Raw genomic sequence first — 27,706 nt, forward strand, 5'->3', positions numbered from 1 at the left:
TAAAAACGAAACATTTTGGAATTTATAATGATCAAATAAATTTTACAGAGATAATAAATTTCATATAATGAAGTTATTTATATATTATTTAGATATTATTGCAATTAGGATTACTAATTATTATATAATGATTTTTCAACTAGTTTATATTGCAATTTTTGATGAATCTAGGCATATAAAAAATAATTTTGGGCTCTTATAACTCATTTGAGTATTCTCCTAGTTAAATATTGTAACACTAATAAGGATGGTATCAGCTGGATAAATTAAAAAAAAAATAATTGTAGGTTATCTCATATCTCCATTTAAAATACTATTTTATGGCCAAGGTTCGTATTAAACAGATGAAGATTCTGCTACCTCCAAAGTGGGCGCTTCTTCGGCATCTTTTTCTGCCACAGTGTTTCCTGATTCAGGGTTTTGACATTCATACGAATCACAGGATACATTTCCACAATCTCCTCCAGACATCATTTCCATGTCGACATCATTATCTTCATGGTAATTTTCTTCTTTGAAATAAATAAATTCATTGTTGTTGAAAAATTATTAATATTCTTGTTTGAAAACAGTTTGAAATAAAGTTGTGTTTACTTGTATGTGGAATACAAATTTGTATGTTTAATAATGCTTTTCAAAGGTTTTTGCACAGTGAAATATGTGATTTTCAGTTGCCTTCAGGACTAATGTACAATTTTAAAAAGGAAAAGTAAATTTGTTATGAGTCAATATCCAACAGGATTGTGAAATCAGTCACAGATTTTATGTAAATCTTTTAATGATATTCATGAATGTTTCTGTTTTCAAAGGAAGCATTTCTATTTTTTGAATTTTAAATGAGTATTGGAAAGCAAAAAAGATTTTTTGTACAACTGTCATTGGAAGTAACATTTTTAATGGTTGTCAAGGGTATTAAAAGATGATATTTACAAAGTAGCCTGTTAAAAATATTTTTAACACTATTATTAGAAGTATTTTCAACGCGATTTTTTTCGATCAAATAGCAATAAACAAAACATAATTATTCAATTTTCAAGGAAGTTTTATTATGAACAATAGATATAGATACAATTGAATTCTTTTACAAATGTATTATATACATTAATTACATTATTATTATTATTAATGAGCATTAATATGAAAAGTACAATTAGAACAACTGCTGAAATTAATACCTTGCATGGTGAAGAGCCTTGTAATATATTTGAACTAGCTGAGTTGATAACTTCATGGGCATTAACATATAATTTTTGAAGTAAAGAGGACGATGCTGTAACACTGGAGCTAGCTGTTATTATTATTTCAGCAATAGCTTTTTTATAAGAAATAGATTGATCAATGTAACTCTCAGCTACTGTAGACTTCCATCCTCTGTGCTTCTTAGTAACCGTTATATTTGCTCCTGATTCTGCTAGCAAAGAAGCAGAAGACATTCAAAAACAGTGACCGTATATTCCTTTGATTCCGGGAGGTTCAGAAACTTAGCAATGGTAGAGGGCATTTTCCAAAACGTGTTTATACCAACTGGGTTTGCACTGCATTTATAATTTGAGTATTTCAGAAAAAACGTCGATGATTGATAACGAGGGCGTAATGCAACGTATTCATTAAAATAGTCAATGTTTTTTCCAACAATGCAAAAAGAACGACCTATTTTTGTTTTTGTATTTGGAATTTGAACTATCAATTAATCATTTATAAACCTCTGGACTTGATCGAACGTAAGAGTTTTTGATTGTTTTGGCTTATAACTTTTCCGCTTTAAGAATACTATTACCTTGAAATATTTGCTTGTAGTGACACCATTTTATTGAGCGCACTCAACTTTATCATGTGAAAACTTGCTCCACAAAGTTGACGAGTTACATATTTTTGATTTCTCTTCTAGATAGGCTAAGAAGACAATTTCGCTGAAATTTCCTTCGACGTTTTTAGGTCTATACCAGCTAAGGAAATTAGAATATATGCGATGTCGTACTGCTGAGCTGATTTTTTGGTAACAATTCAATTGAATCTCTTTTTGCGGCCTCTTCAATTTCGTCAGGAACACAGAATTCCTCACTATTGTTCTTCATTATGCAAGACATTAAACACCAGCAAGAAAATAAAACGTGTGAGCTGTAAACATTACTGTTTATTGGTGATTCGGCGTCACCTGACACGACCACTTCACAGCAAATGCGATAACATGAAAATAGTTAACTGACAAGTGATGTCAAAATGTTTTTTTATAGAAATATTAAATTTATTTATTTTATTATGAAAACAGGACAGTTGTACAAAAAACTTTGTATGATATTTGTGTTAAAAGTAAGTTTTATTTTGTTCGTGAAATTGTTCAACTCGTTACACTCGTTTCGCAAACTTTTTCACTCACACACTCATTTCATAAATAGCTATTGTTATATACTATTAAAGTTCCCGTTTTTTTGAATAACAAACCTGCCATTAGTTCAATATTGGTTTCCCTTGCACTATATTCTTCTATAAGATGTTCAGGTTCGCTTAGGTCACTTTCGCTGGTGCTGCTGGAGAGCATGAGAGAAACAGCAGAGTTTAGGAGATTGGGAGAACTGATGGATACTCCTACGCCTAGAAGTTGCCGAGTTTCTTCTCCGCTATGGCAGGATGAGTTTTCCCTTGACTTTTGTCCACTTACCTGAAGTTCATAAAAAATATCATTTACATCTGGACTCACGTGTCATATTGTCAATCCATATTATGTGATGCATATTTAATTTGATTCTCCTGATCTTGAGCTTCAAAACAATAGAATTGATATTTTTCTTTCGAGAATGTATCCATCTTATTTCAGATTACTCACTTCTCGAGATTGTCTAGGAATTTTTTTAACAGAGCTTATATAGAACGATTGGCAATGTACCAATCGATGCCTTTGATGTCGAAATAATGATTTTAGGAGAGATTTAATACAAAATTAAGGAATTTGTTTATCGGGAAAGTGGCTAGAGAAAAGCAAGTATTGATTAAGTCTGTTGGTCACCTCAAATCTTCCAATGACTCGTTTTTATGATGAAAAAAAATATATAAATGAATCTGAATGCATAGAATTCAATTACTGATAAGGGTAGCTTGTTTTTTGATTGGGAATCTATCAGTTTCAAGGCTAATCAATTGATAGAAATTTGTTGGTGGTCTTGGTATCATTGATTAAATGACTTTAATGTGAAAAGAATATTTACAAACCACAAATGAATGGCAATTGTTTTCCCTATTCATACAGGTGGATCTATGGATGATCTATCAGATTTTCGACGGATTTCACTGCTTGTGACACTTTCTAAAATAGTTGAAACTTTGGTTAAAATACAGATTTTTAAATAGGCAACATATTATATTATAATAATAACGAATTTCATTATTTGGGACTTGCATTGTCTAATATTATATAAAATGATTGGAAATCCCTAAAAGAACTAATACAAGTGAATCATTGAAAACAATAGCTGAAAATGAAATTATAGTGAAATAAAATATGAGTAAAAATTAGAAAAATTAAACAAAAAATAAAAAAAAAATATTAAAATAAAAGTTAAGATATTCCAAGCCAAGTTACTTCACGACGTTTCGATTGTTAGTATCCACAATAGTATTCGGGTGATAACTGGACTAATTCCTTGGAGAGATGACTATTTATTCCAGTAGTTTCACTTATCACCTCTTTCCGCTTCACCGGTTTAACAGGAGATGACCGTTTGGCGGGAGTTGGCCATTTTTCACTTGATTATGGTTTTCCATATGTTGCTAGCTTGGCTGAATACATTGCTGGACAACATGTATGCGACTTCTTTGAATTTCTTCCTAAACCAGTGTTCCTCCCTGTGTATGATCTCAGCTTGGGACCACTTGATGTTATGTTGGTGGGTCCAAACATACTCTGCTATTCCTGATTTGCTGGTTTCCCCTCGCTGTGTGTTTCTCGTGCTCGGCAATGCGAACTTTCAATGGCTTTTTAGTTTCACCGATATAGGATTTTCCGCACTCACAGGCTATCCGGTAAATGCAATTCTTGGAATAGCAGTCCGCGTTTGGTGGCCTGGTTTTCGTGAGGCTGCTACGGAGAGTGTTTTCAGATCTAAAGCAGGTTCTGATGTTGTACTTGGACCCAATTCTTCTTATCCTTTCCGATAATTCTCTGATCTAGGAAAGTGCAAGCACTGGTTGTGACGGCTTCTCTTCCTTGCGAGGCTTTTGCTGTCTTTTAGCCAAAGTCTGTTCCACCATTGCTTTAGAGTAGCCATTCCGTTGAAGATCATTTTTGATGTCTAGTTCTTTATCGTTAGTGGGTTTTTGTCTTTAGGAAGTGCCTGGGTTGCTCATCTGTGTGCAACCACTGTCATGAATGTCTCCTGTTGTCGTAGAACATCCACTTTTCATCTCTCGTGACGATTCGATTCAAAAAGGGAGGGTTTTGGTTGCGCAACAGCAAAGAACAACATAGCCCTAAACGTGACTATTTCTGTCGAAAGTTCAAATCGTGAGGCACCTACTTTTCGAAGTTATTGACCTTTCCAGTACGTTTTAAATCATCAAAAACCGCATTGGAGCTAACGCCCACTTCTTCCCAGGTACCGTTCGTGATGGGTCAGTCTCCACGAGGGTCCTCAAATCCTCGTTCTGGTTTACTGTAGGTCCACCACTTCGAGACTCATCTTCTAGGCTAAAATCTCCGTATAACAAAATTTTGCAAACCATCCTCGAACAGTGTGTTCGTTATTATCGGCAAATGCCTGGGCAATTCTTCAGGCTGTTCAGCAGCTCTAAAGCTATAATTTCTGCAACTAAAATTACAAATCGGGACGTATGTCGCTGGTTGGATCGGTCTCGCGGAGCTTGTGTTTTTTAAAGCGGTCGGAGGCTTGGCTCTCTTGCAACGTATCAACGTATGGCATTTATTATTTCGGGTTGATGGTTTCGTCGTTATTCGTTCATGGGCGGTGCGTTTGAGATTTGTTAATGCAGGATACAGTGTGGTACGTACTACGTAGTGAGTGATAGTGTTTTTTCGGGCATATTATGTATTTATATTAAAAATTAATGATAAAGTATTGATACCCAAGCATTTTTAGAAAAAAATAATCATAATTATTTGTCAATATCTTTTAATTTATTGCGATGAATAGCCTCAAATTTTATGGGGAGGCTAAGACACCCTTGCCTCCTCTGAGGAGCTGCCGCTGATGCCAAGATTTACGAAAAAATTGCATGGCACGAGCCAACCGATATGCCGAAATTCTCAGCAACTTCTCTAATAATGATTAGACGTTTCTTTTTAACAATTTTCTTCATTTTCATCGGTTGTTTAAGTGCTGGGGCGTCCAGGGCGAGCGTCGTCATTTACATTTTCTCGACCTTCTGTGAAAAGCTTGTACCACGTGTAAATAGTTTTCTAAGTAAGTACAATTACCGTATGCTACTGTCAACATTTTTTTCATAAAATTCTTTGATCCAATTTTTTCGATACGCAAAACATGTAAAACACTTCTAACTTTTATGCCTGTCACCAACAAACTAAACATACTAAACAGCTGAAACTGTGAACATATGTTTCGAGAAGAAACAACATAAAAAAATAGCTATATGTATACATTTGAATGATGATAAATTTATTAGAAGAGTATTTTGTGAATTCACAAAAGCATTTGACAGATACTTAAAAAATGGAACACCATGGATGCAACACCAGTTTTAACTTAGCAATAGGTTTCAGCTTGTAAAAGTAGGTGATAGATCATTTGCTAATTGGCAATGAAGACAATTTCACATTGTTTGCGATGACACCATCTTGCTTTGTAGTGGAAGAGGGAAAAACATCGCTACCTCGAAGGAAATAATCTCTGATAATCTAAATAGACTCAATGTTTGGTGTGATGCTGATTTTCTTTGCCTCAATACCAACAAAACAAATATGACTTTTCATTTCAATTATGAAACTCATTCAGTAGATAGTCAAATCATCGATAATAAATCCAATTCTAAATTTCTTTGTTTGAATATGGGGGACAAATCAAACTTTAGTGAGCACATTGAAATACCAAAGAAGGCTTGGAAATTATGAAGGAACCTTAGTATCTATCTCATTTTCCGTGTTGAGTGTTTGAGTCATACTTTATTACCTGCGTTTGTATCGATGAGTCAGAAGTAGAGCTGCATACTGAATTACCACTCGAACGCACTTTTGATGTACAAGGGCACTGAATATTTGAAATCTCCTCTGAATTCATTGGATTAGCAGTGAGATTTGTTACGGCGGTTCCTCTTTCCTCCAAAAATGGAAAGTTCACAGACACCGATTTTTCGGGGACTTCGACCCGCGAAGTGGATGGCAAAGGATTAGTGTTACTATCAAATAATGTGAACTCTGGTGTACCTAAAATGTTAATAATCTTTCATATATCATCAAAACATGTGTGACAGAAAGTTTATATGGTTGATGCATGGTCTCTGGGAGAATCAAATTAATAGAGAAGATGAGTTTTTTTGAGAGCCGTTATTTCATCCAAGTCCACGAAAAATATTGTAGCTTCGTGGGCTTATTGCGTTTTTCTTCTCATTCATTCATGACACATATTTCAACAATCTTATTTTCTATACCACTTTGTACAGATAATTTGTTGAATGTCATATTATTCTGTACATAAATTGAGTTTTCATGCACTTCTTCCTTCCTGTTCCTCACAGTCGCATAAAACAGGAGAATCTGTCTTCATTCCTTTGCAGCACTGCCTGCAGCTAAGATCTCCGTAATACACTATTTTGTTCAGGTGTTCTATAAATAGACAATATCCAATTAGTAGCCCTGTAATTATTCTGAGTTGATCTCTGCTGTCTTGTAGTAGTCCTTTTGCAGGCGGTTCCTGAAGGATTTCCCGTGTGTGTTTCCAAGTATATTTTCCATATACTCTTTTCATTTACATATTTCCTTATTTAGTCCTGTGAATTTTGGTACCTTCACAGCTTTTTCAGGGTCAATATATGAATGATCCGTGATCAGGCACCCAGTATAGAGTCAATTAATTCCAATCGGTCAGTTTCTTCAGTTGGAAGAGGAGTCGGAAGAACAAAAAATAAATAGAAATGGAAAAATAAAAAGAACGAGTAGAGCAGGAAAAAATACAAAAGGAGGCCAAGAGATTTTGCTAAAACAATTACAAGCAATGTGATGGAATTGACCGATACTTAATGAAAATACATAACGTATTCAAGTAACACATTCACTGGACAGTTTACAAACCCGCAAATAAACACAATACGTGTTTCGCTATACAATAGCTTTCTCAAGCTTTTTCATACTCAAAGTATGAAAACACTTGAAACCCAAAGTATGAAAACACTTGATGCAATAACAAGATTAAGGTATAGAGAGAGGAAAAGAACAAAATCAGTTTGTGCATATAAGAAGTACAGAGGAAGCGTTACCAAGAAGTGCATGAGGAAACGTTTATATTGGCAACTGAATGAAATCAGCCAAACTCTGGAGAAAATGACAGGAAAAGTCTAACAAGAGGCTTCATAGTTGATAGGTCACTGCTTATATATGCTAGAAAGAGATGAGTAACCCCAATACTACAACGTATATAATATGTATGCGTATTTTCAAAAAAAAGTACAATTCACACTTACCGCTTTCTCCAAACATTTATTATAAGAAAGTAGATGATTTTGTAATTATGAATATCTGTCGCTTAAGAACAGAAGGAACGTACCTGCATTAGTAACATTTGGAATCGAATTTGAATTCTTCGATATTTCTGCTGCCAATCGCTCTTTGGATTCATTAATTTGGGTAACATATTGATGTTGAGCTGCCTGTAGTTGGTTAATATACCACTGTTGATCCCGACATCTTTGGTAGAATGTCGGAGCTCGAACTTGAAATCTTGTTAATGAAAAATAAATACGTTTTCAAAAGTAATATGTTTTGCTTGATGCTTTGTAATTTAATGTAAGCGCTTAAAATTTGAACAAAAATTTGCGAATTTTTTTGAATACATAAGAAAAATTGTGAAAGCTTGTGCATATTGAAAAAAAAAAATTCAAAGTACCCCTTTCGCCTTTTAAGCATATCTCACGGTTCTATTCAGCTACGTCGAATGAGAATAGAAATGAGTTTTTCAGAACATTCATTGAGTTTGAGCTCTCTCCAATCGATTGAAATTGAATTAATGAATTTAGTTTTTAGTTTGCATCTTCTTGAACGACTTGACAAGTGAAACCATTGTTATTTTAACATTTTTTGTGGAGTCATTACATTTTTTTCTTATTTTTATGTATATGTTTGAATATGTGTCCATAAATTTATTTTAATTTTTTGATAAAATTGATATCCCAACTTGGAGCATTCTAGTTAAAAATTCTTTTATCTCTTGGGGATAATAGACGTCGTTATTAAAACAAAAATGTTTTGCATTTTTAGTAAAATCAAGTACCTAAATTCCAATTCACTTAAATGAAATGAATAAAAACACTCTTGTCTAAATACCACTGGTGTTTTTATTCATTTCATTTAAGTGATCATGAATTACCATAAAGTAAACAAGTCATCAGTCACACATATTAAATTCCAATTATTGATGCTACTTTCATTTCATACGATACCTTAGCACCAAGGTATCCGTCGCAACATTGAGATAGCCTTCGCTTGCTAGTAGATCCAACCTGAAGAACCTGTTGTAACCCCAACACTCTCCGACTTCAAAGTCGGAAGCAAATTCTCTAACGATATTTTTAGAAGAGTCTCTGCCGGCCTGGTGAATCATCTCCACTCTGTATTCGTATTTGGAAGTTTCTGGATATCCGGCCGTCAGCTCGAGAAAAACGGAGAGGTAATTTCCGCGCACCACACCGTTACCTGTATAGGACAAGGGTTAGAATGTCATATGGAATGCGTTTTGTTTCTTAGGCATCTCGATGGTTTATATAATTGTGTAAATTTAATCAAAATATCTCCAGACAAGTAATCTAATTTCTGAGGAGCTGAAGCGAATTCAAACCAGGACTTTCAAATAATCTAGATTAGAGGTTCCCAACCTTTTTAATCATAGATCATAGACCATTTTCAAAATATTGCTGTTTCCGGTGGACCCCTTACAGATTGGATCTAACTATGGAATTTGACTTGCGGCTACGTTCCAACTTCCAACTACGAAGTAACAGTTTTCGAATAAAAAGTGAGAATTGATTGGGTAATCAATTAATTGATTTTTTTGTGAGTGGATGTCATCCACCTTTTTGGATGGAATCCAGCAGCTTCAGGGTATGTTTAGGGTGGAGCTTCGTACATGAGAACAATACTCCAAAGAGGGTCTGATCTGAGTTTTATAAAGCAACAAAAATTGCTGAGGTGTGTACAGTTTACTGGTTCGGAACAGTGTTCTACTTTTTTGACATCACGAGAAACCAATCAATACTCACTAATTTTATTTAGAAAACTACCCATTCGGTTTGGTGAAAATAAAAAAAATAGTATAACTTCCTTTTTCAAAAACTACACCTCAACGATTTGATCTCCACAAAATTTATTTGAAAAATATATCACAACATGTTTCGCTAAGACATTAGCTTTTTCAAGTGATTTGATTTGATCACAAACTTTATTTGAAAAATATATCACAACATGTTTCGCTAAGACATTAGCTTTTTCAAGTGATCAAATCAAATCACTTGAAAAAGCTAATGTCTTAGCGAAACATGTTGTGATATATTTTTCAAATAAAGTTTGTGGAAATCAAATCGTTGAGGTGTAGTTTTTGAAATTACTATGGAGCTTCATCAAGTAACGGCCGAATCAATTAGAAAAAAAAAGTATATCTTCCTATGTCATTTATTCTAATATGTAATTACTCGTATTACACTAAAACTCAGTCGTAATGTAGTTAAAATTAAACATTAATATCGTAACTTCTGCACTATGACAATCACAAAATAGTCATAATTTTAATGGGAAGAACGTACTTATGTATGAATTGACAGCAAATAATCAATATTTGGCTTCAGTTTTGTTAGAAATAACAAGATGTGACGGTGGTTTTCTCGCAATTTCCCACAGTCCAGGATATTTTTCGGGTAATTGTGCCTGCAGCCAAAATTCCTCAGTGCTGAGTTCGAGTAGGTACGCTTGTAATATTACATTCTCCACTTCCGTGGAATTCGTATTTAATATTTATATTGGTGAAGAATCAAACAAGGTCATGCAAGACTACAAGCTTACACAAGTCGTATTTCGTTCCGTGTATACGTCTGAATAAGCGTTGCAGACGGCGGCGATTTGCAAGTCTCAACATTGGAATTTGCAAGTTTTTGCATGTAACAGTAGCTCTGCTTCTTGAAATATTATCTACCTACTTGATATGTGAAGTCAAGCCAACTTATTGTATAAGTTTGAAAATGTCCTCATAGAACGAAACTGCATTAATGTTAGTTACAAATAAAAGTGGTAAAAAACATGGAAAATTTCAAAATTATTTAGGTTTTTATTTATTATAACTCTGTGTACAGTCATCATGGCCAGACCATTAGGGCGATCTTCTGCCATGGTGCTTCTTAGCCATGTTTTCAGTCTTCTGAGGCTGCTAAAAGATCGCTCTACTGTGCAGGTTGTTTGTTTAGAATGTTTCGTTGATCGCTTCTAATTAAAAAGTGACTCGCTAACAGCGGCTCACGTCTTTATATACCCGATCTAGAAACTGCTACCAAATTCTAGAGAGTACATTGAACAAACACCATCTAACGTCGAGTAGCAATACTAGGTTTTACAAAGATTGTAGTCGATTTATTCAACTGTAGGCTGTAGTTTCTTATGAAAACTCACACTTACAGATGGCATTGTCCACAAAACCAATCATAATTGTATGTTCGTAACAATAACTTCTACTTTAGTTATACAATACTAACGTGAATGCTGGTGAATGGCTGTCGTAGAAAGAAATGCAATGCACACAACACACACACACCATACCTACCTCCTACCTACATATCTTTACACTGTTTAATTGCAAATCTGATATAGTCGTGATTCGTGATGATAATGGCGGCGATTTTTAAAAACGGATGTCAAAATTTCATTGTTATTCTGAATATTTCAATACTTTCTACAATATACATTAAACCTTGTGAATTTATTTACGTTTTGTCATGCAATGCGGAATTTATTAATAAGTAAGGAAGTCAATTGCTCGCACTTTGATCGCTTTGCGGCTAGCTACATTTGATCTCTAGGGGGGCAACTGCCCCCAGTTGGCGACGCCCTTGAATTTATAAATTCTTTGCGAATTTTTTTCTCGCAATTAAGTCTTGTTAAGGGAAATTTTTTAGATACCATGAACATATTACAAGTTGTTCAAAAAATTGTAATCTCAAATTATTTTTTAATGTTAGAAAATATAACGTAAATATTATCAATTCTACTTGAAGATATTCATTTACCTTCGGGATAAACCTTGAGTCGCCAGCTGAGACCATTACAATGAAGAGGATTTGAGTAGACGGGGTCACATTTTCGCTGAAGTTGCGAAAATGAGTGCATCACGAAGTTGCTACTGTCATAGGTCGGGACGATTTCGCTAGAAAGAAATGATTTCAGTTCTGATGTTTGATAATTAGAAGCTACAGGAGACAGATTAAATTATGGTACTCATAAAAGGGAAAAATGAAGCATACTAGTGATAATAATTAACATGACGAAAATATTTTAATTTGTGGAAAACGGTATAACGGGTGATTCTCTAAGGTGGCTCACCCCTGTAACTTTTTATTGGGGATAGAAAAACGAAATTTGGGGGTTGTGTATTATAGTTCAATTTACATTTTTTGATATATTTACTTGCTTTGCCGTACTTCCGGTTTGACCGGAAATGACCCCAACTTTCGATTTTTGAATGGGACATCCTATGTATTTTTACTTATTTGACATTCTAAATTAAACAATACTTCACTTGTCAATATTTGATAAATGAAATCATTTTTATTCCAATTTTTATTTTTTGATCCAGAATGCCATGTAAATCGCTTAATTCATTTTTTCTAATGGACAGGGGGTGGCTCATCAGCTTTTTGTGAAAGATCATTTTTTTACGAATCATTTGATGTCACCCACTTTCACTTTATTTTCTTTATTTTTCTGAATTATTGCAAGAAAGTCGCAAATTAGTCCATTAAGGTTATAAATTCTCAAAATGGACTCCTTCTTGATTATGGCAAAGTTCAACTTTTTCAATTTTTGCGCGCATCACATTGATTAGATGTTCCTCAGTGATGTTCTGGAATGTCACCCTTACTTTATGCTCTAGTTCTTACGAGTAGCTGATGTTGTATTGTACCTGATTTTAAATTGTTCCCCAGAGAAAAAATCTAGGGTAGTAAGATCTGGTGATCTAGAATATGAAAAAGAAATAATACATTTGTGTAAAAATATGACAACTCAAGAATGTACCTCGCGAACCACCCAATAGGTCCATAAGTGCTAATCCACTTTTCTTTTCAGATGTTCTTTTACGACTTGAGAATTGTGAGGTGGCGCTTTATCTTGTTGAAAATAGATATCAACTGGGTTAGCCTGTGGCAAATCTTCAATGAAATCACTAATTAGATTTCTAAGGAACTGTAGATATCTTTCCGCAGTCAGTTGTCCGTCGAAAATTATTGGCCCCAAAAGTTTTTCTCTGATAATACCCATCCAGCAATTGAAACCAAATCGTTCTTGAAAATTTCCTTCTTGCATCAGATGTAAATTTGCTTGAGACCAGTACCTTTTATTATTCCTATTGAACATACCCAAGTTGGTGAATCGGGTTTCATCTGAATAAATCATTTTAAATGGAAAACGAACATCTTCTCTGTATTTAGTCAAAAACCAGTTGCAATTTGTTAATCTTCGGTTGTGATCGTTATCGTAAAGATGTTGTTGTAGTTGGTACTTGAATGATCGATAATTATATTTGTGAAGAATTCTCCAAACGGACGAATAACTTATATCACACTCGGAAACAATTTGGCGAATTGACGCCGTACAATTCACTTCAACATAGACAACACGTCTACTTCTTTTTCTTCACTGACGATGAAGTTATTGGCATTTTCTTCTGGTTCATTTTGCATTTTTCTGTCCAGGTTTGGAAAATAATGCCGAGTGGGATGGTGACGATTAGGGCACCTCTGAGCATAAATTCGAGCTGCATCAGTTGCATTCTTTTTTGTTTCTCCTTAAATTAACAACATGTCAATTTTCTCGTTTCTGGTATAATTTTGCCATATCTAATTATAAACAACACAACAAATAAATTTTTAAAAGTAACAGCATATTCATTAGCCTATTTGTTTAGGTAGTCCTAGCAACAGCTTCAATTATTTGACACGGATAACTAGAATAACAGGACTTAGTGCAGAAGTATACCGAATATGTATTATTTGTTATTAGTTATGATCGTTTCTTGCAATTTTTCAGTTTTCCCATGTTACTTGATACAGAATGTAGCGATTTACACGATCCATGGCATTCTAGATCAAAAAATAAAAATTGGAGTGAAAATGAATTCATTTGTCAAATAGTGACAAGTGAAGTATTGTTGTATTTAGAATGTCATTATCGATCGAAATAAGTAAAAATATATGGGATGTCCCATTTAAAAATCGAAAGTTGGGGTCATTTCCGGTCAAACCGGAAGTACGGCAAAGTAAGTAAATATTCCAAAAAATTTAAATTGAACTATAATACACAACCCCCAAATTTTGTTTTTCTATCTGGTGGGTGAGCCACCTTGGAGAATCACCCCGTATACATAAATGAGAAAATTATATAAGAAACGCATGAACGATAATACAGATATGTAAATTACCTATGGAAATCTGCTGGTACGGGAGCTGTAACAAAGCTAGCCATAGGCTTTTTTCTTATAGCGTTTATCATCCTTGATAAATCGTTACTTTTAGAAATCAACTCCGATCTCGCGGAATTGTGGAGTTGATGCTCCACTTCATGAAGTAAGTGCTCGAGTTGTTCAGTTTCCTTCAGAAAAAAAAGTCTCCAGTTATAAATTACGATTCGACACAATATTTCTTTATACAGCTGGTTAACAGAAAAACAGATTACCAAGAGATAAAATTGACTACCCTTCCAGTGAATAATTAACACAGTTCAAAAATGTCAACATTAGAATAAAATAAAATTATTGATACCTGTTGCTCAGAAGAGTAAATAGGTAGGCTGCATATTATAAAAACAAAACAATTGTTACCTGCGTTAGAGAATCTTTCTGACCCATCAGTGTTAGAAGTTTAGTCTTTAGTTGTGAATCTAACCTCGATATCATCAGTTCCACCGCATTTCTTATTTCCCTTACTCTCTCGTCCTTTGCCGATCTTACAGACTCGACGTTCCGTTCAACTTCTTGAACGATACTTATGAGTTCCATTAATCTAAAAAAAAAGAACGATACGTCATCATCATCTGAGAAGGTCCCAGAATGTAACCTTGAAGCAGGTACTTCTTTTTTTTTAAATTACTGTTTCTAAACAAACTTGCATTTGTTACATACAAAGTGTCAGTTTGATTGATTTCAACTAAAAATTTTTATGTAAGATAATATAAGTTTTTTCAAAATAAAAAATATATTGCATGTATTTTAACAATTATTATCTATAATGTGTCCAATCACGAGATAATAACCATTTAACTATAATTTGATGATCGTCAAACGACAAAATTTTCTTTTGGTGTTATCAGAGAATATACTCTGTTTTAGATTTATAATGACGATTTATTAAAAATAAATAAATCCGCTCATATTTACTATGTATTATTATATCAATCACATATATTCAGTGGGCATACTTGAAGACTGGCTGTAAATAAAATTAACTAAAATAGTCTGGGTTACAAGATCCTTTTTTTGGAACTTCTCTTAAAAAGGGCACCGAAAATTATGATCCAGGGCTCGAAAAAATTGCAAAAGTTATAAATAATTCAATAAAAAAGAGCAAATATCTCCGAAAATACTAAAGATATCCAAAAAAAGATCCTAAAAGAGGAGGAAATTTTCTTTAAAAAAGTCTCACCTCCCGGAACTCTATCATCAATATTTATAATTTTAATGTAGAGGCGAAAATAGCGCTAAAAGCGGGCGATGCGTGTCCCGCACGTGCTGACCAGTACGGACCTTTGAATAATGAAATATCATTATTAAAAAATAAAATCACATACCTTCTAGATATGACATGAAAAAAACATTTCCCTTGATTATTTTATCAGATATACTTTAGTTGATTAACTAATTTTTACAAGTTTTAAATTTACATAAAAACCCTGAAAATTTTTGAACTAAAAACCTCAAATTGTTTTCACTGCTTCTAAATATAAGGTTAGAGCATTTGTTTGAAATGTTATTTATTTATTATTAAAAGAACAAAAAAGACTTGAAGTGTGTTTGTCGTATCTCGAATAGTTTATGAGTTATAAAGATTTAAAAGCCATAAAAACAGATTTAGGAGGTATTTTAGTAAATCAATATTACTGGAGTTTTTTCCCAACACCAAATCGTTATTTTCAACACCTCGAAACGTGTTTCGATCACCAAGTGATCATCTTCAAAGAGGAAGATTAAAACGAAGAACTAGTGCGAGCTAATCCTATTTATGCTATAAAGGTAACCCATTACAGGTAAACCACCCAGGTAAACCATCCAGGCGTACCAACCATACAGGTATACCAACCTAAATTAATTTTACAATTTTGCCTTATCTATCATTCTACAATATATGTTTATATAAAACAATTTTCAGCTATATAAAAATTAATTTCACAATATTGCCCATCCAAATTTATTTTTGCCCTTATGTAGTAATCAGTACACGCAACAACATTATTTTATTTTAACAAGCTATATAGTTATGCTCTTTGGTATAGGTTCGTCATCGGTATTCAAAATATTATTTCTACTCTCATAGGCATCTAGTTGCCTGTTGTTGTTAACTTGTCTAACTAATCTTAATGAACTGAAGTCTATGGAATGGTTTTGTTGCAAAATATGATGGACGACTGCTGATTTTTCAGGTCTTCCATATTTTGAGTGTGCTATGTGTTCCTTATATCTTGCTTTAATAGATCTTTTTGTTTGTCCATAATATTTTGCATCGCAGTCCTTACATTCAATTTCGTAAATTCCAGACTTTTCCGAATTCTCGACTTTGTCTTTTGGACTTCCCAAAAGGCTCTGTAGTGTATGACTTATTTTAAAAACCACCTTCATACCTAGTTCCTTGAAAATATTTCCAAAGTTCCTCGTATATTGGTGGTATGGAACTGAGATGTATTTATCTTGGTTTTTGTCCTTTCTAGGATTTAGCTAAGGTATGTGGATGATATTTTCGCGATATTCGATACCAAAAAATCGAATATTGACGAATATTTTAATAATAGATGTCCATCATTCACGTACGGTCAGTGGGCATAATTGAAGACTGGCTATAAATCAAATCATCTAAAAGAACAATTCGTTCAGGCCAGTCTCAACACCCTACACAGTAGGTTAATGGACTGACACCTATCAGAAAACGACTACTCCCCTGGCTAATACCACGAAGGGCGTTGGATTATATCCGACAGGGGTCAGTGCAGGATTCTTTTAGATGATTAGATGTCCATCAATAAAATTTACGTATGAGTTAGAAAATAAGGGACAACTACCATTTCTTGACGTTTTGGTAATGAGGAGCCAATATGGAGGGTTAGAATACGATATATTTAGAAAAGAAACAAGCACAGTTCAGCACAAGCACAGTTCACATCACTGTGGACAGCACAAACGTGCGGGGTTGAATTTTTTAGTGCATCGTCTTTTGACTTTCCCTCTAACACATGAAAGGTTTACAAAAGAAAGCCGTACAATACAAGAAATAACAGCCACTAACGGTTTCTCGAGGGGTATTGTAGATGACATAATAAGGAAAAAGCAGTTTGGATTAAGAATGAACGTATATACATATATACATACAAATAAATACATCTCCACCATACCACCAATATACGAGGAACTTTGGAAAGATTTTCAAGGAACTAGGTATGAAGGTGGTTTTTAAAGCAAGTCATACACTACAGAGCCTTTTGGGAAGTCCAAAAGACAAAGTCGAGTCGGAAAAGTCTGGAATTTACGAAATTGAATGTAAGGACTGCGATTCAAAATATTATGGACAGACAAAAAGATCTATTAAAGTAAGATATAAGGAACACATAGCATACTTAAAATATGGAAGACCTAAAAAATTAGCAGTCGCCCATCATATTTTGCAACAAAACCATTCCATAGACTTAAGTTCACCAAGATTAGTTAGACAAATTAACAACAGGCAACTAGATGCCTATGAGAGTGTAGAAATAAGTAAACACAATAATATTCTGAATATCGATGACGAACCTATACCAAAGGGCATACTATATAGCTTGTTAAAATAAAATAAAATAATGTTGTTGGGTTTACTGATTACTACATAAGGACAAAAATAAATTTGGATAGGCAATATTGTGAAATTGATTTTTATATAGCTGAAAATTGTTTTATATAAACATATATTGTAAAATAATAGATAAGGCAATTTTGTAAAATTAATTTAGGTTGGTATACCTGTGTGGTTGTTACGCCTGGATGGTTTACCTGTATGGGTTACCTTTATAGCATAAATAGGATTACCTCGCACTAGTTCTTCGTTTTAATCTTCCTCTTTGAAGATGATCACTTGGTGATCGAAACACGTGTCGAGGTGTTGAAAATAACGATTTGGTGTTGGGAGAAAACTCCAGTAATATTGATTACTACACCACAAAGGTTCCAAACAGTGCATCATAAGGTATTTTAGTGAACAATTGTCAAAAAATTTGATAAATAATAGGGCTAGAGCATTTGTTTAAAATCTTATTTGTTTATTACTAAAAGGAGAACAATAAAGACTTGAAGTGTCTTTGTCCTATCTCCATTAGTTTATGAGTTATTTCAATAACAATGATTGAGAACCATGAGGAATTGCCAATCGCAAAAATAGAAAAATAATAAAAAATTTGTAAAAAATAGAGGTGGGAATTTTTTAGGACCTTTCCTCCACTTTGAGGATTTTTTTTTCAAATTTCGGATATCTTTAGTATTTTCTGAGATATTTGCAAAAAACCAAACCCCCTTTTTTTAACTGAATTGTTTATAACTTTTGCAATTTTTTCGAGCCCTTCTTGAAATTTTTCAAAAAGTTGCTGGAGGTTATTCCGAATCGAATGATCCCTAGATCATAATTTTCGGTGCTCTCGGACAAAAGATCCAAAAAAGGGATCTTGTGATTCAGACTAAAAGAGCAATTTGTTCAGGCCTTGAGAGGCCGGAAGGCCAAATAGTTCGAAACCGATCTGCAAGTGTGCCCGTTCCTATAATTGAAAATCGATTCCAGCGGTTGTATCGCCAACAGCATATGCAGGAAATACTTCTGTGAAGATTTCTGAACTGACACATGTTGGATATAATCCAACTCCCTTCGTGGTATTAGCCAGAGAAATAGTTGTTTTCTGATGTCAGTCCATTAACCTATAGTGTAGGCAAGTCGAGACTGGCCTGAACAAATCGTCTTTTTATGCATTATACCAGGTTGAAAGGTATTGGAACTTTTTGTGTCCTCATCATATAATTTAGAATTTTTCATAAATTGATATAGTTTTTAAAAATGTAATGAAGTCAAAAGTCTCAAGATTGTATTTGATAGAAAAATCATTTCTGGTTTCTGCATTGATTCTGTAGTCACCAAAAGTAACCGATCTTGAGTTTTGTCTTGAGAACATGTAAAACTTCTATCAATGCCCTCAAAACACGCTTACGACTACAGCAGAGTAACATAAGCGTCAGTATGAAATTTGCAAACATTGAATTAACATTAACAATGTTTTTTTTGAAGAATTCTGGACTTCATAAATGAAAGAATATCAATCATGTAACAAATATCGAAAATTTAAGACAGCACTTTTGTTTGAAATCACTTGAAATTCGTAGATTCGCTATCAAATAAGTTCAATCTTTGAGAAACAATCTCGTCTTATAGAACCAACGTAAAAAGGAATTCTCCAATCAACAGAATGATTGCATCTTTCAATTTTGAATATTCTGATGTAGATTCGCTGTATCTTCAAAAAATAAGGTGATTTATCATTTTTCTCAAAAAAATATTTATTTATTCATCAATTTCTATTTTGTCCCCTTCAAAGTATTCCCCCTCAGATATAATACACTTGTGCCTGCATTTTTTTTAATACTCGAAGCAGTTCTGAGCTCTCCCGGCATCTGGATTTTATATTTCCTCAATCGTCTCGAAACGCCGTCGTATTATGGGTCTCTTCAATCTTGGGAACAAGAAAAAGTCGCAAGTGGGCAAATCTGGTGTATTTTCTTTTCATTTCATTATTTGAAAGTTTATGTTTTAAATAGTACATCTGCAAAAAATCTGAATTTTCACTCTTTATCTTCCCCCTCAAATTAATAGTTGAATGTGGCATTCACCGAAACGGGGCGTACTCAAACTTGACGTCACATCAGTCGACTCGGTAATCTGCGGCGACAAGGGAGTGCTGGCGGATAAGCGAAATACGTGTGCTAAAGCCGTAGAAAGCAAGTTGTGTGTTGTTTACTGAGTGTGTAAAAAAATCTAAGAGTAGACTTGAGAATTCTCCAACCCACGCCTTCTCGGACAGACTATGCAGTAGTAGGACGAAAGAGGATGAAAACTAGCCGATGTACACACCACGATTCTGAAAGGTTAGTTTTCTAACTCCAATCCACGAATCTGGAGATAGAGAAAACATTAAAAACTACCGTCCAGTGAGCGAGCAATCTGAAATTCCCAAGCTACTGGACTGTTTGATAACTAAAAAACTCACATTTGATATGAAAAACATAATAAATGAACACTTATATGGCTTTATATTTCTTAGATCTAGCACTACAAATTTATTGCCTCATCAACATTTTTTTAATAACCTAAAGCCTTCGATAGGGTAAGATCCCAGCATTACGCATCAATGGTAACATGTCAAAATGGATGAAGAGCTATTTGAGGAATAGGATTCAGTATGTTAAATATTCTGGTTCCATATCATCGCAAATTTCTGTAACATCTGGTGTTCTTCAAGGATCGCATATGGGCCCAATACTCTTCATTCTTTTTGTAAACGATGTGTCGCATGTCATACACCACAGATATTACTCAATATTTGCAAACGATCTCAAACTTTATAGGGTAGTAGATAAGTTTTGTGATGCAGAACTGTTACAGCTAGACTTAAATAAGTTATCTCGTTGGTGTGATATAAACATGCTTCAATTAAATTTAAATAAATGTTATCGAATAACATTTTCGAAAACTGTGAAACCTATTGCATATCCATACAAAATCAGAAACATTAATCTGATATTGACGAACAGCGTTCGGGACTTGGGAATATTGTTTGATAACAAAGTAACCTCTAAAGGTCATATTGATCACATCTTCTATACTAATATTATAAATGTGAAAGTTTATGAGGATGGATATATGTATGTATGTTTGTGGCTCTTTCACGCCTTATACATTAAAATAACAATGCGAACTTTCAATGACCTCTTAGTTTCACTGATATAGGATTTTCCGCACTCACAGGGTATCCGATAAATGCAATTCTTACAATCGCAGTCCGCATTTGGTGAAGCAGGTTCTGATGTTGTACTTGGGCTCAATTCTTCTTATCCTTTCCGATAATCCTCTGATGTAGGGAAATGCAAGCACTTATTGTGACGGCTTCTCGTCGTTGCGAGACTCTTGCTGTATTTTAGCCAAAGTCTGTTCCACTATCGCTTTGGAGTAGCCATTCCGTTGAAGATTATTTTTGATGATGTCTAGTTCCTTCTCGAGACCTTCGTATGACAGATCCCGAAAGCACGATCTAATAGAGTCTTGGTGGCTCCTCTTTTGATCGATAGATGGTGGTTCATATACTGTCCCGTGTGAATGGGTTTTTGGTTTGCAGATGTTTCCTACTTAGTGTCGGTCCTCTTCACTAATACGTCTAAGAATGGCAATTCGTTGTGGATTTCCTTCTCCATTGTGAAAGTGATGGAAGGTCTTACGCTGTTGGTGTGTTTCAGGAACGCGTCTAGTTCAGTATTCCCATGATTCCATATTATGAAGGTGTCGTCAACGTATCTCAACCAGATTCGGGGTTTCTTGTGGGCTTCTTCAATGGCCAGAGTTTCAAGCCATTATATATATATTTTGACTATAACTGGTGAAAGTGGCAATTCCATTGGCAGTCCCTGTAAAGAATTCGTTGGAAATAACAGTTTCGTACACAGCATCCCAGTAATTCCATACTTACTTCTATAGGTAAGTTTGTTCTATCTTCCAGATCCCCGTCTTCGGATAGCTTCCTCTGTATGATTTGAAGCGCTTCTTCAACCGGAACGTTGATGTAAAGACTTTCCACGTCGAAACTGATTAGTTGATCTTGCTCTGTGACTTCGATTACCCCTAGTAGTTCGACAAAATGCCTTGAATTTTTCACAAAAGATGATGATTTTCCTTGTAATGGTTGTATTATTGGGAATAAAAATCTACACAAGTTTTGAGTAGCTGAATCTCTAGAGCTGATGATCGGTCTGAGCGAAACACCCTTCTTGTGGATTTTGGGTAGTCCATACAACTGAGAGGGCTTACTGTGGTGCAGTGTTAGCGATGATCTCTTCTTTTCCGAAAAATAGACTTGGTGTTTTTTTTAAGTCTGGTACAACTGTCTTTCAATTGATGAGGTAGGGTTCTGTACGATCTTCGTGTATTGTCCCTTCTGAAGAACCTCTTCGATCTTCTGTTCGTAGAGAACAGTATCCATCACAACAGTAGCGTTTCCTTTATCTGCAGGTAGGATCTTGATGGTGTTGTCTCTACGTAGGCCGTACAGAGCTCTACGTTCTTCATTGCTGATGTTAGATGTTGGAACTGGTTGTCGATCCAGCTGTTCTCTAATTTTCCATCAGAATTTTTCTGCCTCGGTCTGGTCAATAATTTAATTGTTCACTGTAATTTCATTTCATGGTTTCTCTGCTTAATATAATTGTTATTGAAGGGTTTTCAAGTCATTTTATGTAATATTAGACAATGGAAGTCCGAACTAATGAAACAATTGAATTGGATACTTTTTTACAATGCACATTTTAGAATATCTGTCAAATTCTTATAAAAATTGATACAATTGTCGTTTTGAGTATTTAATAGAGATACACTTTGTCTTTTACACTAAGTAGTTTGGACGATTCGTTTAAGAGTTATCAAGATAACATTAACATGACGCAACGCAGTAAGCCATTGCGCGTCGCATTTACTGTAAGACGATGGGGAACGATGCGCGTGGGTAGAGGGGCGGTCTTAGCAATGAAGCGTCATCGCCGAGAACGCGGGCAAACGCGTGAGGGCAGACCACGTTGACGGTTGTGTTAGTTTTGCAAATTTCTTTATAGTGCAATTGACATATCTTTTTAGTGATTGTATTTTCAATGTAAAAATATAAATTACTAGCTGTTGCCCGCTCTTATATTAACGTACATCCGAAGCTACAGAATCGTTAATCTTGAAATATGCAGGTAGGTTCTTTGTATAGCATATATAAGCATCAAGAAAGGGAATCGGGAATTTCCACCCCCAAGGGAGAAAAATAGGGGTTCGAAGGTTGTATTGAATTTCGTCAGTTTTGAAGTTGGAAACCTGAAGTTTGGGTTAATAAAAATATTGTAACTATTTGTTTACAATGATCTGTCACGAAATCTAATGTGGCAAACCAAATTCTACGCGGGCGGAGCCGCGGGCAATAACTAGTTGTATCTAAATCACTTGAATTATTGGGATTCGTTCAACGATCCACAGACAAATTTTTTATAAATACCTTTAAAATATTGTATTGTTTTTTGGTATGATAGGTCTTGGAAAGTGATTATTATTATTAATAATCAATTGATATTTTGTATTCTTGGTATTCTATATTATTGTTCAATTGTTTATTTTTCTCTCACACTAATATTATGTTTATTTTTAAAATGGCAAATAAATAGACTATAATTGCAACTGAGCGATCTCACCGTCTTCTATCGTACATCACGTGGGTAAGACTATATCGAAATTTATAGCGTCACTAATCCACATTGAGTATATTGAGAAATAGAGGGCAGAGATACTCTCAATACTCGTATGCACTAGTTTTACCAATGGAAAACGCTTTTTGAAAACTCTTTCTACATTTGACAAACAGAAACTAACCTTCTCCTGAGCTGAGTAACTTCATCTTTAATCTGGGTCACATGTTGGTCGTACACCTCGTCCAAAGGCTTGAACGTGTGACCCGAATGTGTGCCACCCCACAGAGCGCACTGATGGCAGATGCAACGTCTACACGTCCAGCAATACACCGACAGCTTCTCCAAGTGCGATGGGCACTTATCACGATCGATATCGGTCTTTGCTGCCAGTACATTGAGCGACTGCAACGTATCCAGTTGCTGAGTGACTTCTTCGACCCATCGACAGTTCACCAATTCGTGGAGATGGAGGGAAGCCCTAAAATGGGATGATGAAATTATAAAAAAGTTTTCAGAATGTAAAGTCTGCGTACCAAATACGTTTTTTTTTCAGATAAGAAGGTAGGTTTTGAAAGTTTTCCATTACCTTAAGTTAGCATATACCCGGTAACAACGAATCATTGGACGCGGCTCGTTTCAGTACTTTGTGGGATAAAAAATGTTGAATCCGGAACGGAGGTTATAGTTCATTGTAGCTGATATTTTCAACGATGAAGCAATTGAAAACCTATACTGGTGTAACCGGATATGAACCCAAGTCAAAAATTGGAGATACCGAAATAAGTTATTTGAAAAAGTTGCTTAAAAATGGATTTTAACCCTTCAATTTTTTTATAATTTTCATATTCAATTCCGATTTTCAATTAATCATTCTTACATTATAACGAATGTATTTTTTTTTGTAACTTTTTAATTAGAACCATTAATTGAAACTCGGACTTGAATATGAAATTCAAATTTTGCGTAGGCGTAGGCGTACAGGCGTAGGTACATGGGTACCAAAAATCAAATATCTGCTTTCAAAAATGAATAAATGACAGGGGTGTCTTCATCTTGAGTGTGTCACACTGTATATATACCTGTCTGTTTTCTGCATACATGGATAAATATTTTTTCAATTTCATTCGGAATTTTTGTTTAAGAATGTTTTTTAAACATTTGGTAGCTCATTGTAAAACTTGATACCCTTATAATAAATCGAATTTTGCTCAATATTTGTTCTCATTCTCATTAATTTTAGTTTGCTTGAATCTCTAATCGAATGGTTGTGTTGGTCACCATTTATTTGAAACCTAATATTTGAAACTTAAACAATACATTATTTTCAATGAATTTTGCAAAATATAATATTTTGTGGTTGGCAATTACTTCTTCATTTTTCAAAGATTTCAACTAAAAGTTTTTGGAGTTTTTTAACAATCAATCTGAAAATAGATAATTGAACTGAAAAAATATCACTGTTAATTAGCCAAAAATGTAAGTATCTATTGAATATCGTGAAAAACAAATGATTTTCGTAGAAAAATAAATAACAGACAAAAAAAAGCGAATATTCGAAGTGTTTTCAAAAAATTTTAGGATGTGTGGAAAAATGGTTCACACAAAAGTTGTAGATGTTTATATTTCCTACATCTCTCATATTCAACTTTTTCAAATAAGAGGTCTGGTTTAAGCGAAAATAATAGAAACACATTTTCCGCTCCTAAAATTCCCCCCGTTTCATTCCTCATACCTTGGATCGACTTTGTCATATTTTTTCCGTAATGAGAACATTATTTCCTTTCCTAAATAACTATTATTATGTTTTCATCAATTTATCTCCTTAAAATTACTCGCATTGGCTTATTAGTGCTATACTTGGCTTTCATAAAATATAGCATACGAGTATATCAATAACTATGTATGTTATTTCAAGCCCAAATTGAACCAACCCCTTTGGAATACTGCTCGTATTGATCAAACACCAACCTTGATGCACATTCTGAGGCTTCTGGGTCCTGTAAAAAAACCTTCCTGTGACTATAGAGCTAAATTTAAAAAACCGAAAGTATAGAATATCTAAAAAAGTTTGAGCAGGTTTTCTCGCGCACTTATAAGGAACGCAGCGACATACAATGCCTCATCTTCACAAGCTCACAAAATTCAACCTCTGCGGGTTCGTAGGGGGGGACGGCGACAGCTAGTTAACAGAAAAACAGACTTCAACAGATTTTTTTGAGGTCATGTTACAGTTCGTCCTGACGAAATATCTGAAACAACCAAATATCTGAAACAACAACATATTTTGTGACCATCCACATACTTCTAATAGAAATTCATATCACTCAGAAAAATTCTCTAAATCGATAACGTTTTTAAAAGCAACATAAAGTTATATACTTTTTCTTGTCGAGGCACCCCTTCTTTCACAAGAGCTAAGGATCACGGTAAATATGAAAAGAACTGTCATATTACGCCACTTTCGTCTTTGGCTACTCACCTACAATGAGGACACTGCGATCTCTGCTCCGTCAGCCATCTCCTGATGCACACATAGCAGCAAAGTTTGGAGCAATGCGGGCACAGGTGTGCGTCCCTCAGTTTTTCCATGCAAATAAAACATCGAAATACTTCCACCAAGGTGGATTCCGAGTTTGTGTTGTAACATTCCATGATTTTGAATAAGTATACGAATGAAAAAGAATCGGAAAACCGAAAGGGAAATTTTCTGTCGTTTTGACAGGTTTTTATCACTGACGTTAAAAACAGTCATTAGAATGCGCTTAGAGCACAACAGAGAGCGTAACAAAAAAATTGTATTTTTGAGCATGTACTTTTTATTCTTCAAATCTGTTGCATTTCTCACTTCCCGTAATCCTAGAAGAGTCAGAATATTTAAAGAGTTTTTGCATTTAATCCCCTCAAAAATATAGTTGAAGATAAATAGATAAATAGCAATGAACTGACTGATTATAAATGGATGTTGTGATTTTTGCGTGGGTGGTATAGGTAGTTTTTCATTTTCAACCCGATACAATTCCACAACTAAGTTGATGTGAGCTTCTAGCTACCGAAAAAATTGGGAATCAATATATCAATGTGATATAGTGAAAATTTTTTGCCAAAAAAATTATCCTATCAAATTTGTCTATTTCTAGTCATGTGTGTCGAAATAACCAATGAAACCATCATTACACTGATAACTACCCATGGATAGTTTTCACGGGTAGTTATCACTTATGTCATGACATTGCTAAGCAACCAACACAATAAAGTTGTTTGACATTTCAGTAATTCAATTTATTTCGAAAATGTCATTTCCTCGCTTTGGTGTTCAAAATGATGCGGCAATTGACAAAATCATTAAAGAAAATACACCAAAAAATACTGTCAATAGTAAAAAATACACTTGGAAAATATTTATGGAGTTTTGTGACGCCAGAAAATATGAATTGGATGGAAATCGTACTCTCGAAGAGCTTGCATTAATACTCAAGGATTGGGCGATTAATATGAGAAAAAAGGATAGCACAGAGTTTAAGGAGGCTACTGTTAAAACCGTATGGAATATAACAAGCAAATTATTATAAGAAAAGTATTACAAGGAGTATAATATCATGCTAGACCCCTTTAAAAGTGTTGCATTCAAACAAGCGCGGAATGCACGCGACGCAGCACGAAGAAATTTACAAACAGATCCCACTAAACGCAAAACAAGCTCAGTACCATTAACTTCAAATGAAATAAGTAAAATTATAAACTTTTGGGATGAAAATACCCCTATAGGACTCCTACGCAAATTTTATCACATAGCAGCGGTGGAATTGGCTTGGAGAGGTGGTGAAGGTGCTGCTTGCTTAGTTGATTATTTTCATATCGAAAAGGACAACAATGGATCTCCAACTAATAGGATAGAATATAATCCAATTTTCAGTAAAACCTGCCAAGGGGGTTCAAAGAACTGCGCCTCTAGCAAATGGTTAGTTCAAAATAGTGATAACAATGCTTGTCCTGTCAGATTATTCATTAAATTATTATCAAAACGAGGCACAAATATCAATACAAATAGACTATTTTTAAGGCCAAATCGTCACTGGAAGACAGGAAGCGATAACTGGTATGACAATATGCCTCTGGGTAGAAATATAATCAACGGATGGACGAAATCTTCTGCTGAAGCAATTGGCTTGGATACGAAACAGAGGAAAATAACCAATCACTCTAATAGAGCAACTGCAGTCAGTCAACTAGCTAAGAGTGGAGTTCAAGAACAGCAATTGTTGAAAATTACTGGGCACAATAATGGAAATTCCATAAAACCTTATTTGAATATTAATCAGGAACATCATAACCAAATAATCAATAGTATGCGTGGAAACACCTATGCAGTAACCGAGGCAAATACAGCAAGATCAACGGAATATCATTATACGAATTGTTCTTTTAATAACTGTGTGTTCAATAAATAATTTTGTTCGAATTGCAAAAAATTTTCTCACCGAATATCCCTCGAACATTGATAAATAACTCATAATTTTATCACAACTTCCTCAAGCATGTTATTTTAGGTAACATGGTAACATGTTACCAAA

General features: G+C 34.4%; 2 protein-coding genes across 3 annotated transcripts in view; one reads left to right on the forward strand and one right to left on the reverse strand.

The window, feature by feature from the left end:
* On the reverse strand, window positions 1–25,888 carry LOC141481756 (E3 ubiquitin-protein ligase TRIM37-like). Of its 2 annotated transcripts, none has more exons than XM_074173853.1 (10): window positions 25,615–25,888; window positions 23,317–23,613; window positions 14,253–14,433; window positions 13,854–14,023; window positions 11,446–11,582; window positions 8,620–8,872; window positions 7,728–7,900; window positions 6,138–6,391; window positions 2,443–2,659; window positions 1–509 (listed from the first exon to the last, which is right to left on the reverse strand). In XM_074173853.1, exons 1-10 carry the CDS (start codon window positions 25,785–25,787, stop codon window positions 337–339), a joined length of 2,028 nt encoding a protein of 675 aa, XP_074029954.1. In that variant the 5' UTR covers window positions 25,788–25,888; the 3' UTR covers window positions 1–336. The 2 variants fall into 2 exon arrangements, with proteins under 2 accessions (XP_074029954.1, XP_074029953.1); XM_074173852.1 differs by having other exon boundaries at window positions 1–512; window positions 25,615–25,887.
* Window positions 1–27,706, forward strand: part of Tcs4 (Threonyl-carbamoyl synthesis 4) — a 37,593-nt gene that overhangs the window by 1,922 nt on the left and 7,965 nt on the right. The window lies entirely within an intron of this gene.

Source organism: Leptinotarsa decemlineata, unplaced genomic scaffold (genome assembly GCF_025532065.1).
Source record: "Leptinotarsa decemlineata unplaced genomic scaffold, Ldec_3_MD MMD2_tig00000505_RagTag_RagTag, whole genome shotgun sequence".
NCBI lineage: Eukaryota > Metazoa > Arthropoda > Insecta > Coleoptera > Chrysomelidae > Leptinotarsa > Leptinotarsa decemlineata.

Excerpts from the sequence above, each read along its gene's own strand:
- LOC141481756 (XM_074173852.1), bottom strand. The coding sequence starts at position 25,787 with ATGGAATGTTACAACACAAACTCGGAATCCACCTTGGTGGAAGTATTT. Across the intron at positions 8,873-11,445 it reads ACTCAAGGTTTATCCCGAAG|GTAACGGTGTGGTGCGCGGA; the intron begins GTAAATGAATAT and ends TGTCCTATACAG. Across the intron at positions 7,901-8,619 it reads ACGGATACCTTGGTGCTAAG|ATTTCAAGTTCGAGCTCCGA; the intron begins GTATCGTATGAA and ends TTCATTAACAAG.